At 35.9% G+C, this 18,330-nt stretch overlaps 1 protein-coding gene across 1 annotated transcript; it reads right to left on the reverse strand.

The window, feature by feature from the left end:
* Positions 1–13,430: 13,430 nt before the first annotated feature.
* On the reverse strand, positions 13,431–18,079 carry LOC136999706 (uncharacterized). Its single transcript, XM_067354262.1, has 2 exons — positions 14,813–18,079; positions 13,431–13,892 (listed from the first exon to the last, which is right to left on the reverse strand). Exons 1-2 carry the CDS (start codon positions 14,983–14,985, stop codon positions 13,433–13,435), a joined length of 633 nt encoding a protein of 210 aa, XP_067210363.1. The 5' UTR covers positions 14,986–18,079; the 3' UTR covers positions 13,431–13,432.
* Between the last annotated feature and the right edge of the window lie 251 nt (positions 18,080–18,330).

The raw sequence follows: 18,330 nt of genomic DNA on the forward strand, positions 1-18,330 counted from the left end.
ATCTTATATACATATATACATATATATAGATACATACACTTCTAAAGCATATATATATATATCTAAGTAAATAAGCAAAATAATTAACTTAGACGTAGGATTAACTTCTAGTATATATTTTATTTAATACATACATAAATAAATAATGTCGTATACTTAAAGGATTTTCACATATCCATAATTCTCTCATAAGTAAATCTTAGATAAAGTGGAATCCTTTTCATTAACAATTTGCTATAGGGAGAATTACTCGATGACCAGTCACAGTATAGAATGTCAAAGTACCAACTTTTACAAATACAAAAAAGGAGAGAGAAAGAAGAAAAAAGATCTATACATATAGTATATTGAAGAGTAATGTGCCACTAATCCACTTGACGCCACACTGAAAGATCACCCTGGAGCCTGCCCGCTGCTCACGGAACTTAATGTACGACCGCCCTGAGTGGGAAAATACATTAATTGTGGTAGACTACCACAATTCCCGTCACCAGTGTTGTCACAATCTGTGACTAAGGTGACTAAGGACAAACTTGAATACGCACCTATCACATTACCCTACCTGATCCATGAGATCAACCTATGTGAAGGTTGCGGAAACTTTATTAATAACATTGAAGATAAGAAGACTGTACAAAAAGGTTCCTGTATAAAGATGAAAGCCGAGCTGGACCAAGGGATGGAGAAGATAAGTGGCTACCCAGAAAAACAATAAAAGGGTACATGTGGTTGGACTGACCTACGGATCTTTGCACGTGACATTCTGGGACACGATTATCACGTAAATAAAACTCCATCTTTTCTTTTCTTTACTCATTTTACCATGTTCTATCGAACATTTGAAAGGATTCCACGGAAGAAGGCTTCATCAAATCCTTTATAGTAGATTTTTATTATTAGAAATAGAGTCAAAAGAAAAAATATATGCAGTATGTAAGCGACAGCAAAAAGAACGAAAGGAATAAGGAAGGGGTTTTGGAGGTCGCCTTTCCTTTCCCTTCTCTTTAACAAACAAGCAGTGTAAGAACGATTCGGCATCTCAAATGGGAATGTTAACCGCGAAGAGAAAAGAATCTATCTTTAATTTAATTGCAAATGTTGCATACCCCCAACATTTGTCTAAGGTGGGGGGTGTTACGTCCTGATCAGACTACACGATTCTTTTCTTTTCATTAAATACCAGACCTAGTAAACGCGGAACCAACAAAACTCTTAAGAAATATTATAACGCCAGAGCTGTTTTTCTCATGAGACACCAGGAGCTCGAATCTTCTCACGGAGAAAAATAGCATGGATATTTCAAAATACCTTGGCCGCTCAGCGTGCCTATCGTCGCCAGAAAAACCGTAAAAGTCAAAACTTCGCGGTAGCTGGAGTCCTTAACCGACTCCAGACGGTTAGAGTAAGAGATAAAAAGAAAAAACTGGCACCAACTAGTCATACTCTTGGATTCCACCTACGGGAACTCTAGCTAGTAGATAGGGTTTTACCGAGTAACGATCGGGGAATGACCGCAGTCGCATGCCGAGAAGGCGCGACACCTGATACGGCGCACGTGTTTAGTAGGTCTGGGAAACCGAGATGCATTAGTCGCACTCTCCACGCGACACCAAGGGCACGCGACAGTCGTAAACTGTCAAATTTATTAGATCAGTGACCCAAGGCTTTGCGAACTTATATACCGATTCTTAACCACCCAATCCGAAAGCCGAGAATCGGGGCAAGCACTTCTATAGACCACCCATCATTCCATCGTATGGTCTAAAGACTACGCCCACCCAGATCTTAAGACACTGAGATGCACCCCACCTATACTAATTAACACCAACCGGGTTACGCCACCTCAAAAACCTACCCCCATCATATATGGACCCGAAACGACGCTATTCCTTATTCGTTAGGGCCTCTTTCTTCCTATCTCATTTCAAGTAACCTAGTCATCTAAACCCAATCCTATTAGCTAAAAATGACGCCATCCTCCCCCACATTAAAAATTTTCTCGCAAGACTAATTCCTATTCGATCCCCGCTCCAAAAACCTAAGATTTTCCAAAGGGATCTACCCCAAAGAAAAAGTATAAAAACCCGTGTTCTGGTGGCTCCGGACACAATCACACACAGTTTTTCAAGCAGTTTTGCGCAGTTATTCCGTTTAGCTCAAACAGTTTTTCGAGTAGTTCGGGGGCGCGAATCAAAGAGTAAAGTCAGTTGATACCTTGTCGCGATCGTCTCGTGGTGCATCTCAAGTAGAAGGCCCATCACCCTGACGACACCATCCCGCAGTAGGGTGCCCACTCGTTTACAAAAGGGTCCGACGCCTATACAACACCTTCCCTCAACGGGGCGCCTGCTCAGAACCACCGAATATATTCAACGCGATCCGAAACTACTCTGCAACGAGTAAGTCAGTTCATTTCTCTTTATTTTATTATTTCTTCTGTCCTCCCTCCGGAAAAATAAAACACTCACACACACACACACACACACACACACACACACACACACACACACACTTGTGAAAAATACACTAATAGAAATATAAAACACGTGTGAATAAGAGTTGAGTTTTGTATCGTAATTATAAATTTAATCGAATTAAAATGTTGTCTTTAGTAAATTAAACTTTGTTCTTTTTTTTATTTAACCACACCCTCCTCGTTCGTCACCCCCTCACACCTTCCCTCTCAAATTGCGCACAAAGGTTCCGTCCCGGGTAATAGGGATTCAATTCCTTGACCCAAAAAGGGAACCACGAGCGGTTGACTTGTTGACGGAGTAAAAACGACTCTTCCAGTCGCTGACCCGTCGCAAGTCCTAAACGTGCCGCTCGGCTCGTGCGGTCAGGTCCGTTTACGTCGATCGCCGAGCCCAACGAAAAAAATTCTACATCTATCAGGACGTAACACTATAGACAGTTAATTTAAATTTTATTATTTTTTTCCTTCTTATTTTTCCTCTCATTCTAAAAATATCATTAGAAATAAGTTTATACTATAGACAGTTAATTTAAATTTTATAATTTTTTTTCCTCCTTATTTTACCTTTCTCCCATATTTAAGTTAGAAATAAGTTTTTACTATAGACAGAATACAGATTCAGATTTAAAAAACATAATAAAAAAGAATAGTTAAGAAATTATATACCGAAAACATTTGTTTAAATGAATTGTAAAGAGTGTTAGATGTGATCGCTGTAACTTGACGCGCGATAAGTCGGTACAATCGACGCGTTCTCTTATATCACTACAGCGGGATGATGATGATAAAAAAACTTACATTTTAAATATAAAATTTTTTTATTTTAATATTCGCATACAAGCATTTCCGACATTTCGTCGGCATCGACACAACACATCAACTGTATGATACCTAAGTACTCGGCTTGCGTCTTACACTTTGGTAACAATTTTTCGAAGCGATCTCGACCATACGTCTGATACAATTGCCGAATATACTTCTCTGGAAGCGGTAGATCGCTCAATAGGTATCTGCTTGCAACGTTCTGGTTTATGACCTTCTGATGAGTTCAACGAGACTCCTCGGCTGTCGCATCGTGGAGATTCTGAAACATTTTACAATACACCTAAATATCTACTCGCTGAATATTTCTCACTTTCTATTTTTAGAGATATTTTTCTTACCTAATTCGCACAGAGTGCAATCTTTAATATATGGCGCGGGTCCGTCGATGTGGTCGCGCTGCCACGGCTGATTGTGATGTTTCTTGCACCGACGGTATCCCTGCACTTCTGGGTCCACTCTTACGTGTTCCAGAAGTTTCTCCCACACTTGGTCCACGAACCGAGCAAACTTGTTTAATAAAATCACCTTCGGCACAAATTCTAACTCCGCAGCTGTTAAATTGAGAATATCACGTTCATCTGAGAGTGCGATGAACATTTCGACTGTTATACCACTCGTTCTTCGTGAGCCTTATATAACTTTATTGTATAAACAATCCTTAACACCCCCTCCACTTGTCTATTCTAAAAATAGCGCTGTATAAAATAGCGCTGCCTAATATTTGTATATACATTCCTTATCACCCCCTCCACTTGTCTGTTCTAAAAATAGCGCTGCCTAAAATAGCGCTGCCCTTTGATGTGAAGAAAAAACCTGCACGAACCTGCGAATGACTTTGAAAACTCGTAATTTTTCCGCGGGCCTTATATACCCTTATTGTATAAACATTGCTATGACGTAATCTATAAACCTGCACGAACCTGCAAATGCCTGCAAAGATTCTAAAAATAGCGATGACGTCATTATAATAGTTCTTAGAACTATAAATCACTTTTATATAAACATTTTAACATAAACATTATTATATAAACAGTCCTTATCTTAAATCTGGCGCTCTAAGAGCGGCCTAAAAATAGCTAGCTTGTGTAAGAATCTCTTATGATAATGTAGATAACGGCGGATCAATTAGTGTCTATTTTATGTATGAAGGCGCTAGCCTATGTTGTATATGCGCAAAGCGCTCCGGCGTCGCCGGGAGGGAACAGATTTTCAGAATGTTCGAGAAAGAACGAGAACGTTCTTTCGAAAAGGATATATAAGAGGGCCCGAACAGGCAACGAGGCTTTTTGGCTCTGAACAGTTAAGAGATAAAGTCAGTATATTTTTAAGTGTGTGTATCCAACGACGAGAGGGACTTCGTCAAAGGGACATCATTTTCATATCGCAAAGAGGGACTTTTGCAGAATTTTCATTAACAAGCAAAGAGGGACTTTTGCAAGTTAAAATTATTAGCCAAGAGGGACTTTGGCTTAATTTCAAATTGGTTACGTGTCGCCGGAAAGCACGGTTAAGATAAGTGAATTATTTGGACAATCATTTCGTTATATCACATTTTTATTTAATCTATTATTCGTTGTTAATAAATTACTGTTACGTTAATAAGTTCTATCTCTATCCTGACATAAACGGACCTTACACTTGTATCTGAAAGGCCATTATTTGCGGATTTCTAGAGAGTGCATCTGCATTTGTATTTAGTTTTCCTTCTTTGTATACGACTTTATAATTATATTCTTCTAATTTTAATCGCCAGCGCATTAGTCGGGATGATGGATCTTTAACATTAAAGAGCCAAGTTAACTTGTGATCCGTGATAATTTTGAATGGTTTACCGTACAAGTAAGGTCGAAAATGTTTCACTGCCCAGACAATAGCTAAAAGTTCTTTTTCCGTTGTGTCGTAATTTCTTTCTGCTTTATTTAATGTTCGTGAAGCGTAACCAATGGGAAGATTGCTGCCTATTTCACCTTGTAATAAGATTGCACCGATTCCTTCATCGCTTGCATCAGTAGTTAATAAAAATTTTTTATCAAAATCTGGATATTGTAAAATAGGTTCTCTCGATAATAACTATTTTAGTTTTTCATAATTAATTTGTTGCCTCATTTCCCATTTAAATAGTACATTTTTTCTGAGGAGCGAAGTAAATGGTTTTGTAATTTTGTTGAAATTTTTAATAAACCTACGATAGTACCCTACAAGTCCTAAAAATTGTTTTATTTGTTTATAATTTTTAGGAACGGAATATTGCTCGATTGCTTTTATCTTTTCTGGGTTAGGTTTAACTCCCTTATTTGATATGATATGGCCTAAATATGTTAATTCGCGCTTGAAAAATTCACACTTGTCTGGCTGTAAGCTAAGACCAGCTTCTTTGATTCGTTCGAAAATTTGGTGTAATTTTTGTTTATGTTCTTCTAAAGTTTGTGCGTATATAACGATATCGTCTAAATAAACAAAGCAAACATTTCCGTGTAGTCCGGTTAAAACGTTATCCATCAAGCGTTGAAACGTCGCGGGAGCGTTCTTTAAACCGAATGGCATTTTTTTATACTCGAAATGACCGTTAGGCGTGTTAAAGGCTGTTTTTACGGTGTCTTGCGGATCTATGGGAATTTGATGAAAGCCTGAGGCTAAATCGAAACACGAAAAATACCTAGCTTTGCCTAATTGATCTAAGATATCTGATATGTTAGGTAAAGGGTATGCATCTCCGACTGTTTTTTCATTTAGTTTACGGAAGTCTATTACTAACCGCCATCGTTTGTTGCCATCAGCGTCGGGTTTTTTCGGCACTACCCATAACGGTGAGTTATACGGTGAAACAGACGGTTGAATAATATCCTGATCTAATAATTTATTTACCTGATTTTTAATTTCGTTTTTATGGATCGGTGAATATCTATATTGTTTTACGTTTATAGGGATGTTATTTGTCGTATTTATAGAGTGTGTAATTCTATTAGTACCTTTTAATTGATCTCCCGGTAAATAGAATATACCATTAAAATTTTCGATTATAGGTTGTATTGACTGTTTTTCTTCTTCATTTAAATGATCTAATCTTAAATTCTGTTTTAATAATTTTAATCTTTTTGTTACATTATTTGAGATTACCGAGTCTATCTTATATGTAGGGCTGTCCCTCGGGCTCGTGGTAATATCTACTGGCTCTACATCGATCTCAGGTAACTCTAGTTCTACTTCTTTTTCAGTCGTGTTTGTCACGTATGTATACGTTTCTCCCGCGTGATTCACTTTTACTATGCTATTCATTAGAAAAACACCACGTTCTAACTCTTTGTGATCTATGAATGCATTATCAATGTTATAATGTTTCGTTTGTAACATCACAGGGCAAATACTTCTACTCGGTAACGTTATTCGATTACTAAATTCTAATGGGTATCTTTGATTATTGCTAATTGTTACCGTTCGCGTTTTGAAGTCAATTTTCGCGTTTTCTTGACGCAGATATGTAGAACCTATAATTCCTTGTTTCTTCAAAGGGAATTTACTGGGCACTACATGAAATTGAACTCCCGTATTTGAATGTAAGTATGCAGTTCCGAGAGTTTGTTGCTTTTCTTCGGTTATGCCTTGGATCTCTACTTTTTCATCGACATACACAAGTGTATCGCGCTCTAATGCGTTAGCTTTAATGATGTTAATATCAGCGCCTGTATCTAACAAGAATCTGTCTCCTGAATTTCTAAGTTCTTCGAATGGGATTGATATAAGATTCCTTGAGGTTGTTCTGATTGTATATGTTCTTGCTCTTGTTCTAGTGATTGAATCGGATGTGCGCGACTCGATATTTGGCCTTGACGTTGCGCGCTATTCGCTTGGCCATGGTAGTTTAAATGTGAATTATTAGTTAAATTATTAGGTAGGTTGTTAGATAAATTGTTATTACGTTGATAATTCGATTAATTATATTGATTGGGTTGGTTAAACCGGTTGGATTGATAGTTAGTGTTAGAAAAATTTTGGTTACTGTTAAATCTGCTTCCATTCAGGTTGTTATTCCGCGAAAAATTTTGCTCGCGTCTGACGTTATTATATTGGTTATTTTGCCAAGAATTTTGATTTTCACGAGAGGCATTTTGTGAATCGTAACGTTTTTTCCTACATTCGTTTTCAGTGTGTCCTATTTTCCTACAGTAATTACAAGTTATTCGCGATGTATCGTTGAATCTATTTTGTCTAAATCTTTTTGAATGATAATTAGATGTTGTAATGTACCTAGTTGCACTTTCTATTGCGTCTTCTAACGTGTTAAATTTTTGTGATAAAAGAAGTTGTGCCGTTTGATTGTGTAATCCGCCTAAGAAATGAGTAATTAATTTATTCATTGCAAAGATTCTTAGTCCTGCTCTTGCTGTTGGATCAGGGTAATTAGAAATTGCAAGAATTATTTCAGAATTTAATTTTCTGGTTCTAGTAGCATAATCTTCAATAGATTCATTTCTTTTTTGCTGAAGTTTATTAATTTCCACTTCCCAATGGTCAAAACTTTTGGAATTTCCGAATTCCTTTTCTAATGCTTTGCATAAATCATCAAGATTATTTATTGTATAGATTGTTCTCACTAACGCGGCATCTCCCGTTAATTTAACTTGTAAGACCGATCTAAAGAAAAATAACCTATCGTTTGGCTCGACTAAATCATTAACTCCTTTACAATCTGCTGTAAATTGCGTCACTGGAATATTTTTTCCATTAAAAACAGGTATGAGCGATAAACTATTACGGACAGGAAAATAGCTACTGTTACTCGTCGAGGATCTTCGACTTTCTAGATTTGTGCCAAAATGATCTACGCCTTGCGCTGACTCTACCGTTTCTGTTCGATCGTTCATATTGATTGTTTCTAAATTTGAGATTACGTGATTATGTTTAGAATTATTATCGCTAATATAACTAATCGACGAACTACTTTCCGAACTGTCTGTATTATAATGCGCTTTAGTGTCTCTAAAGTTTACAAAATTCATAGACTTACAGAAGTACGATGCGCAGCATATCTATGACGAGATGGTTTCACGCCGCTGGTAGATATAGATGAATTGATGATGATGACGTTGATGAGATGATGATGAGGGTTGACCTTTTTTCGTGCTGGCCGTCCACGGAGTCGTTGTTGCTGTCCTTTTCCTTCGTTAGCTGCTGTGCTCGTCCAGGAGCGTCCTGATGCTTTTTTCCTCGGGGTAGGTTGTAAACTACACGTCGTGGTTTTATCGGCTAACAGACAGGATCTCATCAGGTTGATCGAAATGTGCTCCCGTTAATTTCGTCAGGATAGCACCAAGTTATGGTTGACCTCGGTTCTTCTACTTGATAGTCTTGCTTGGCTACAAAGTTTTCTCAAATTCCGGGTCTCTAACTTTCTTTTACTTGATATTAATTAACAGCAATCAGCTCAATTATAGCAAAAATTTCCGCACTTTTACACACAAACAATCCCACCACTGCCACCAATTGTTACAAGCGTATAGCTACGTAATAGATTATTTAAAATAAGTCGGGACACGTTTGTGGAAAAAGTCTTTATTCGGTGTTGCTGGTTTAAGCTTTGATCGAGAACTGAACTGGCGAGAATAATCTTCGTTTAAGGTGCTGTAGGAAAATCGTAGCGGCGGAATGTTTATTGGAAGAAGGCGGTTTTGTCAAAGGGAAAATATGCGTTAAGCATAGGGACAGTGTTAATGTTTATTGCAGTTATCGAAAGGTCATGTGTTTAGGATCAATAAGGAGTAAAGATAAAAAAGGTTCAAAGATTCGAATAAAAAGAGTAATCTAAGAAACTATAAGTTGCGGCACGTAACAGACCACGCGACTACGCGACCACGCGACCACGCGACCACGCGACCACGCGACCACGCGACCACGCGACATTAGAAGATGGGAAGAATAAGTAAGTATCCTTATTTTAATTTTATAATAACCGGTTAATATATTATTACAGTTTACATATCGTATTACGATGCGTTAACTGTAATAATGTATTAACTGGTTTCATTATTAATATATATAAAAAAAATTTTTATTTGCAGGCAAAAGTGAAGGCGCCGTACCGTCCCCCTCCCCCACGGTAGTAAGGACGGGAATGTCGACGAGAGCGGCGACGGTACCGTCGTCGTCCAGCTCGAGAGCGGCGCCGGCACCATCGTCGTTCAGCTCGAGAGCGGCGACGGCACCGTCGTCGTCCAATTCGAGAGCGGCGACGGCACCGTTGTCGTCCAGCTCGAGAGCGGCGACGGTACCATCGTCCTTCAGAAGAAGGAAAATTGAATTGTCGCCGCCGCCGCCGCCGCCGCCGCCATCGCCGCCGCCGCCGCCGCCGCCGCCATCGCCGCCGCCATCTCCGCTGCCACCGCCGCCACCACCGCCGCGACCAGCATCATTGCCGAATCGATTCAGACCGCAAAAAAACGTAAGTAATAACTAAATAAAATATATTAGGTTAGAAATCGCGTGTGCATGTATGGTGCGTGTAATGTGCATGGATGTTTGATAATTGTAATGACGATGTAGCGAACGAATAAGAGAGAGAGAGAGAGAGAGAGAGAGAGAGAGAGAGAGAGAGAGAGAGAGAGAGAGAGAGAGAGAGAGAGAGAGAGAGAGAGAGAGAGAGAGAGAGAGAGAGAGAGAGAGAGAGAGAGAGAGAGAGAGAGAGAGAGAGAGAGAGAGAGAGAGAGAGAGAGAGAGAGAGAGAGAGAGAGAGAGAGAGAGAGAGAGAGAGAGAGAGAGAGAGAGAGAGAGAGAGAGAGAGAGAGAGAGAGAGAGAGAGAGAGAGAGAGAGAGAGAGAGAGAGAGAGAGAGAGAGAGAGAGAGAGAGAAAGAGAGAGAGAGAGAGAGAGAGAGAGAGAGAGAGAGAGAGAGAGAGAGAGAGAGAAAAGAATCTAAGTATGAATGTATTGTGTATGCGTATGTGTGGTGCGTGTATATATTCGCATATTATTGTATAGCGCCTCTCTGATATTATCCTGGAACTAATCTTCTGTTATTTTTTTATCTGTTATACCGATATTGGACGCACACGTATGTAAAAATAGTCGGACAAGAATATTTTTTACATTAGACTTTTCAGCCCAATTTTAATGGTTCCATAACATTCTATTCTGCAGTCCGCAATTCGGGCTGCTCTTATTCAGCGTCTTAAAACTGTTAAACTTTTATAAAAAACGAAAATAGATAGCTCTATACAATATGTTATCCTAAGAACAGAATAGAAATTAATGAATAGAAACAAATTTTGTTATTAATTCTTTTTTTTTTCAAATAAAGTCGAGCAGCCTGAATTCCGTTTTTGTGTACACTTTATTCCTGCAAAAGAATTTACAATTCTATGCAACCAATAAAAAGATATTCTTGTTCGAAAAAATATAATGTCCGGCCGGTAGCATCCCCTTAATGTAATGCAAAAATTTATACACGTTAACATATTTGATACTTTAAAAGAACACATAAGCGATTAATGTTTTTCTAGTAATCATCAGAGTTGGGAAAGTTACTTTATAAAAGTAACTCGTTACCGTTACCGTTCTTTTTTCTAAAAAGTAACTCGTTATCGTTACTCGTTACCAATTTTAAAAAGTAATTCGTTTACCATTACCGTTACTCAATAAGTAACGAATCGTTGCAATTTCCGTTACTTTTTTTATATATAATACACATTTTATGCACAACTTTCTAATACAAGATTACATTAAACACTACAAATTTACAGTAAACATTAAAAATTTTTAAACATTATTTTTTATTAAAGTAATAAAAATGATATAATTTTAATGATATCGCTATTAATATTGTTACGTCCTAACCTGGAGGGAAAGGAGTAGAGTCAGGCATACGGGCGGACGCAACCATAAAAGTATTTTATGGTGTTTGCTCGCTGGTCGGTATGAGGAGAGGCAACCGCGCGAGCCGAACGATTTTCTTTGGCTGAGAACAGGTCAACGATCATAATGATCAATATTACCCTGTTAGAGGCCTCAACCAATCGTTCGTGGTTCCGTTTTCTGGTCAAGAGACTTAACTCCTTTTACCAAGAATGGAACCTCGTGTGATTTTCAAAGGGAAGGGGGGGGGGGTAGAAGAGGAAGGTAAGAGGTCTTACAACTAATTTAATTATGAATGTTTTGACTTACTACTTGGATGTCCTGGAAATATATCTGGATCTTCTTGGGTCGTTTAGTGGTCCGTATTCACGTCGATGTATAATAAATATTACTCGGAGGTTGGTTTAATATGTTGGAGAAGCAATTGCCGCGCGCGGTACTTCACTCCCCCGCGACAAGTTTTGGATTTCGGGATAAGAAAGAAATTTTGTGTTAGTCCAGAAATTCCAGGCGTAAAGCGTGCGGTGGGCCGCACCACGGAGATACAGAAATCGATACCACGTGCGGTGGTCCGTACCGAAAATATCAATACTGAGTGCTGATCTGAAGAAACAATTAGGAATAAGGCGGGGGTAGGTTGAATGTGTGAGAAATGGTTTTAGTCGAAATATTGTTTAACAAACACGTTTACTATAATTATTGATATACAAGCACTTTGAGATACAATCGGTTTTTCTAATATTTTAAGGTATGAACTAAGATTCGATTGAGCTGGATTCAGAGATGTTGAGAGAACTATATTAACTGCTTAACTGCTGCCTTCACGGGTGGGTGTCTTCCCTTTTATACTCGAAATTTTGGGTTTTGGAAGGGAGACATTCCTTCCGAGGGGTTGTTAATAAAAATAAGATAAAAAAGGTTGTTTGAAGATTAATAGATGGTCAAAAAATAATAATTAACTAAAATATCAATTCATCAAAATGATCATTTTCAATTTCATCATTCATTCATCTGACATATATCCGAATGGACATATCAAAGTTTTATTCTATCTTTAAGGACTTCAATTTTCTAATGGGACACCATAACATTTTATCAGACTTTTTAATTTTTGGACTTTCTTATGTTCAACTGTTTTGTGATCGAAGATTGACCGATCACTCGTCGGCTTCTCATTTTTTGCAATCCGTTAAACATAAGGAAAGGATAGCAAGGGGAAAAATGTCTTCCGAGCATTGCTGTGCATGTCGCATACTAGAACACATTGATTTATAATTTGTTCGAATATGAAGACACATTTACTTCTACATTTTATTATAACATGGACATTCAAGTAAGATCTCCTAACCTGCATTTCTTATACGACGACTTTGCGTTGCGGTATTAATTTATTACTATTTATTTTAATTTACATTTTATATTTTATTTTACAACGAGCGTTCAAAATTTTCCAACCGATATGCGTTAGCCTTGCGGAACATACTTGTTTTTATTATTTCATGTTTCCTCTGTAACGTTTGTTTACTTGCTATGATATTATCACTGAAGATGGCCGAAATAAATGTGCCGAAACGTTTGATGAATTGATATTTTAGTTAATTATTATTTTTTGAGCATTTAACACCCGGCTCTGGGTCAATATAGCCAATTTATTTTTTAATAATTTTTTATTATTAAGGCCCAAGATTGACTTTTCTTTTATAATTTAATAGATGGATTGCTCGAATGACATGTATATCGTTCCGTCGGCTTTTCTGTCGACAAAAATTCAAAGTCTACTATCGCGGTCGCGTGTCTTATCTCGATAAATTTTCGATTGAAGGCCTAAAAGATTATTATGGTACATTCAGGATCTTAAATCATTAAAATAATATTCTCGGAACGTTTCTTTGAATTTTCCCGACTGGTCGTGAGAAACTTGTGCAAAGGAAAGGTCCGTACAGGACGTAACAATATAAAGTGTAATAATTTTAATAATATATAATAAAAGTAATAATTTTGATGATATTTTAAATAAGAAAAATTTTGAATAAGTTGTAAACAAGCTTTCTTAAAAATTTTTAGATGCTGTAAATATAAATTAAAAAGTTTTCTTATTGTTAATTTTTCTAAATTCGTAGATATAGTTAAAATAGTCTTTTTTACATCTTTATAACCTTGTGCAATTTTAAAATCCTGACACGGTACACTGGTTTACGAGTCAAATTTTAACGTCGCTGTCTCGAAGACTTTCAACCTGTAAAAGTTTGTTAAAAATTACAGGGTTCAAAATAAATATTGCAAAATTTTATCGAAATTCTTTATTTATTTTTAAAAGAATTTGTTGCTCAATAATATCGTCATACAAATGTCCGCGTTGTGGTGTTAACACGGAGCCGTCAACGCTAAACATACGTTCTACTGATGCACTGCTAGGAAGTGCTGTATTATATTTAACGAAAAGTTTTTTAATTTTTGGATAATCGTTTAACATTTCTACCTTACAACTTTTAGATTTTAGAAACCGTTGCAACTCTTCTTCTTCAGATTCACCCTCTGTCATTCTTTGTTGCTCAAAAATAAAAAAATCTTTGTGATCATCGGATTTTCCAGTTTTTGGAGAATTTTCGGTTGATCGAATTCCTAATAAATCTTCCAAGTAGCTTTCAGCAAGTTTTTTCTTCTTTCCAGTTAACCAATTTAACTTGAATTTGGGGTGTAGACAACTTGCGATTATTAATTCTTTTTTTTCAAATGTTGTAAAGAATCTGAAATTAAATATAACTATATATACTATATATAAATATAAATATACCAAATCAAGCGACATTGTTTTTTTTCTACTAAAATTAATACTTTTAAACCAATATTTTAAAATAAAAAAATATTTTGTTAATTAAATCTTTATTTAAAATAAAACATATCAACATTATTACAAATTAACATATGTATTAGATCAGTGCTCGGAATTAGTTGAACATTTCAGCAGATTTCCGCGGTATACGCCTCCTTTCCTTTCCTTACCGCGCGCGCCGCAGCCGCTAGGGCCAGCGCCGCCGAGCGTTAGGAGCGGCACTATCTGATTATAAGTAGGTCCTTCTCCCTATTTATTTAAATTTTAAAAAATTTATTAAAATTTATAAAAATAAATTTTAATTTTTAAATTTATTAAGTGGAAATATTTCAATAGATTTCTACGTCACCCATGAGATACTAATGCTGACGCGGTTTTTTAAAAGTGGTTTCTATCTACATTATTGCATCAATTGTTCATTTTCATAAAAGGCCAAAAAAATCTAATTAAGAAAATCTCTTTTATATATGTTTTTTGAATAAAGAATTTGTTATTTTTATCTTTAGTGGAATAGGCCTACTGGAAAAATCACTTTTAAAAAAACGCGTCAGCATTAGTACCTCATGGGTGACGTGGAAATCTATTAAAATATTTCCACTTAATAAATTTAAAAATAAAAAATTTATTTTTAATAAATTTTTATAAATTTTTTAAAATTTTAATAAATAGGGAGAAGAACCCACTCATAATCAGATAGCGCCGCTCCTAACGCTCGGCGGCGCTGGCCCTAGCGGCTGCGGCGCGCGCGGTAAGGAGAGGAAAGGAGGTGTATACCGCGGAAATCGGCTGAAATGTTCAACAAATTCCGAGCACTGTATTAGATTAATGAATCACCTCTTATTTAAACCTTGCTGAATAGCTAAAACCAATGAATGACAATTTATAAGGTTAGATTTACTGAGATTTTCCAATTTTTGTTGCAATGTACTTAGAACTGGCAATAAGTATCCCATATACATTCCTGTATCGCTTTGTAAAACGTCCAATGCACGTGCTAAAGGTTCCATTATCTAATCCAAATCAAGAAAATTATAGATGATTAAATTAATTAGAAAATAAAGAATTAGATAATATATAGAAATACAAGGTGGGCCACTTTAATGTCCCTACTTAAATATCTTTTTCATTACGCTTTTTACAAAACTAAAATAGATCAAACAAAATTTTCCTAGATAGAAACATTTCGAAGAAACCATAATATTTGTGTGGTTCACTGTGTATAAGTTTTATTAAATTCTATGCTGCAGTTTACCTGACAATATTCTTCCAGAAATTTGATTTCATGATCGGTCAATCTTTGCAAATCGCAATAATCCAAACATTTATTTATTTTTTCAGTATCATTTTTTAAGGGGGTTATCGTGGTACAATGCGCCTCAAAAATACAGTGCCGCGAGCTGCGCGCGCCTGGTTCCCATTGCGTACTTCTCACTCTTCTTCCAAAGCTTAGTTTTTGTAACTGACTGTCTGTGCAAGAGCGCTAGTGTTTCGTCTGTGTATACACACACTATCAATTGCGTAAGAAAATAGTGATCCGGCAACAACGCACTTTTAGTTGTTCACTTTTAGTTTTTCAAAGAAAGATTTATGTATTAAGATGATTTATTTTTAATTAAATTGTTTATATACGTATATATTATATATATATAAATAAAAAAAATATAAAATAATATAAAGATCTTAAAAAAATAATTAAAATATTTAAAAAAAAAAATATGTATATATATATATATGTATGTATTTTAATATATTTTAATCATTTTTAAGATTTTTATATTATTTTATAATATATTTTTTTATTTTTTTTTTCTGATCTACTCTATACTTATGCCTATATTAAATAAATAAATGTCTTCATGCGTGATTATTTAAAATTCCTACATGTTTTCTGCCGCGGAAATCTCACGTGTCGTCGGCCAGCAGTCGCAACGTTGCCACGTCTTGATAGCATGTAACGTCTAATTTTCTGTGTTTTGAACTTTTAAACGCAATATTTTGGAAACCGTGAAGCTAAGCTTCCTGAAATTCAACTATAGTATAGTGACTACAATCCTTAATAACATATTAGTTTTTAAAAATTTTCCTAAATTTTGTTTCGACGCTATTGTTTAAAATATGCCTTTCACAACGATCCCTCCATAAGATTCAATATTAAAACTCACAACTTTGAGAATTTATATCTCGATTTCGGTGAAGCTGAGTCCTCTGAAATTTTGACATGTTGTACATAATAATGTTATTTATACATGGTAATTTTTTCAAAATATTCTTAAATTGTTGAAAAATTGCGATAACCCCCTTAAAAGCATTACCAGCTGAAACACGGAATCAAAAGTAGAATTCCACCTATTGAAGTAAAAAATAAATAGATTTATAGAAATAATAGTTTTTATTATTCAAAAAAAAATCGATATTTACACACAAATATAAGTAAAAATATAGTAAAAAATTTTTTACCTTGTAATAAAAGGGGTCTTTAAATAAACACTACAATATTCTTTAATTTTATCCGCTACTTGTGTTGATTGATTTTGTTTACTCCATAATTTTGATAATTTGGCAAATATTATTCTATACTTTTTTTTGTATAAAGCATCGTTGTCTAAAGGTTTTTCAGTATTTTTCACCGCAATGAGATTTAACGTGTGACTAACACATCTATGATGTGGTGGAAGAATGATCAAATCTGCTGCATTTGTATCTTCTGTATCGACCGAAATTAATAAATTATTTAGATTGTAAAATTCTATGGCATCAGAATCCTCATCATCATTTTCAGCTCTTTCGAAAACTCTAAACAATTAATAAATTTTGTTTATAAATTAAAACATTTTAATATAAAAAATATATTTGCAATATAGAAAAAACTTTATAAAGTATCATAAAACTTCTAGTAGAATACAATAATATAAATATATAGCTCTTTTTCTTATTAAAATAATATTCTTGAAAACAACAAGCTGATAGAGCAGGAGCTAGTTATAATTGCTCAAATTTTCCTTTGATATTATAACATCTCTGTTTACGGCACTTAAGAAATGATATTTACGACAAAGAGTGATGGCAAAAAGACCTGTTTTTTAGCCCATTTTTTGGACCTCGAATTTTAAACTTTTTTTTATGCCAAATAGTACTGTATGATGGAACATTAATCCCAGAGAAATTTTAAGGTGAGCATAAGCGCGGTTCCGGAAATATAAAGGGTTGAAAGTGATGATTTCTCATAATCCATGAAAGTACACGAAACTCTTTAAGTATCCATACCAAGGAATAAAATATATATAACAAAGTGAAACATACCATTTCTTATGGATTTTTATGCCGGATTGAAATATGACCTTAGTTTTCGTCTAGCATGAAAATTCCCCGTAATAGATGGAGTTGAAGTGACACGTGACACCGCCTTTCACGGATCAAGATGCTTTTCTACTGAGAGTCCTCTTGCCTCTTACAGATTGGGGTGCTTTTATAAGGTGAGTCCCCTTGCCTCTCACAGATTGGGGTGCTTTTTTAAGGTGAGTCCCCTTGCCTCTCACAGATTGGGGTGCTTTTTTAAGGTGAGTCCCCTTGCCTCTCACAGATTGGGGTGCTTTTTTAAAATGAGTCCCCTTGCCTCTCACAGATTGGGGTGCTTTTTTAAGGTGAGTCCCCTTGCCTCTCACTATGCAGGGTTGTTTTGTGAATCGTGATAGATACATTGCATATTTCAGGATTGGGTATTTGTATCCCATGGTATTGAGCAAATCCAAGGAACCATACAATTGTCATTACATGACTGCAACAACCTGCAGTCCGAGCACCACTTTGACAAGTACAATAGTACTCACGAATAGAATCCCGTCCAGTTTTTGCTTTATCTATCAAAACAAAAATGTAGTGATACTGACCACCACGGTAACGAGATTTCATATGCGCCTTAATCAATGTAGGTTCTTCAACTGAGATACCATACTTCTCATAGTTCAAAGCTACTGACGGGTGCTTCGGTCTTGGATTAAACTTCTGCACCAAAAATATTCCTTCTTTCTGATGCTCTGCATAGTATGAAATTGCATTGCGTATTTGATAAGGTCCGAGACTCAAGTAGTACAGATCATCCATCGAAAGTTCAGGAAATCCAATGAGTCGATTATTTTCTTCATTATCGAGTAATGTATACTCGACTCCAAAGAATGGTGCTCTCAGTTGAGGAAGATTGAATTCTTGGACGATGATTTGCAAACGATTAGGGACGTTAAGTCGAGATTTCAGAGTCTGTACTATGCCTTCATGGATAATATCACTCAGAATTGGTTTGTGGAAAAAAATTCAAGAGGGCAAAAGCGATATAGAGAGAATCGAGATCGTGTTTG

This window comes from Linepithema humile, chromosome 4 (assembly GCF_040581485.1).
Source record: "Linepithema humile isolate Giens D197 chromosome 4, Lhum_UNIL_v1.0, whole genome shotgun sequence".
In the NCBI taxonomy this organism is placed as follows: Eukaryota; Metazoa; Arthropoda; class Insecta; order Hymenoptera; family Formicidae; genus Linepithema; species Linepithema humile.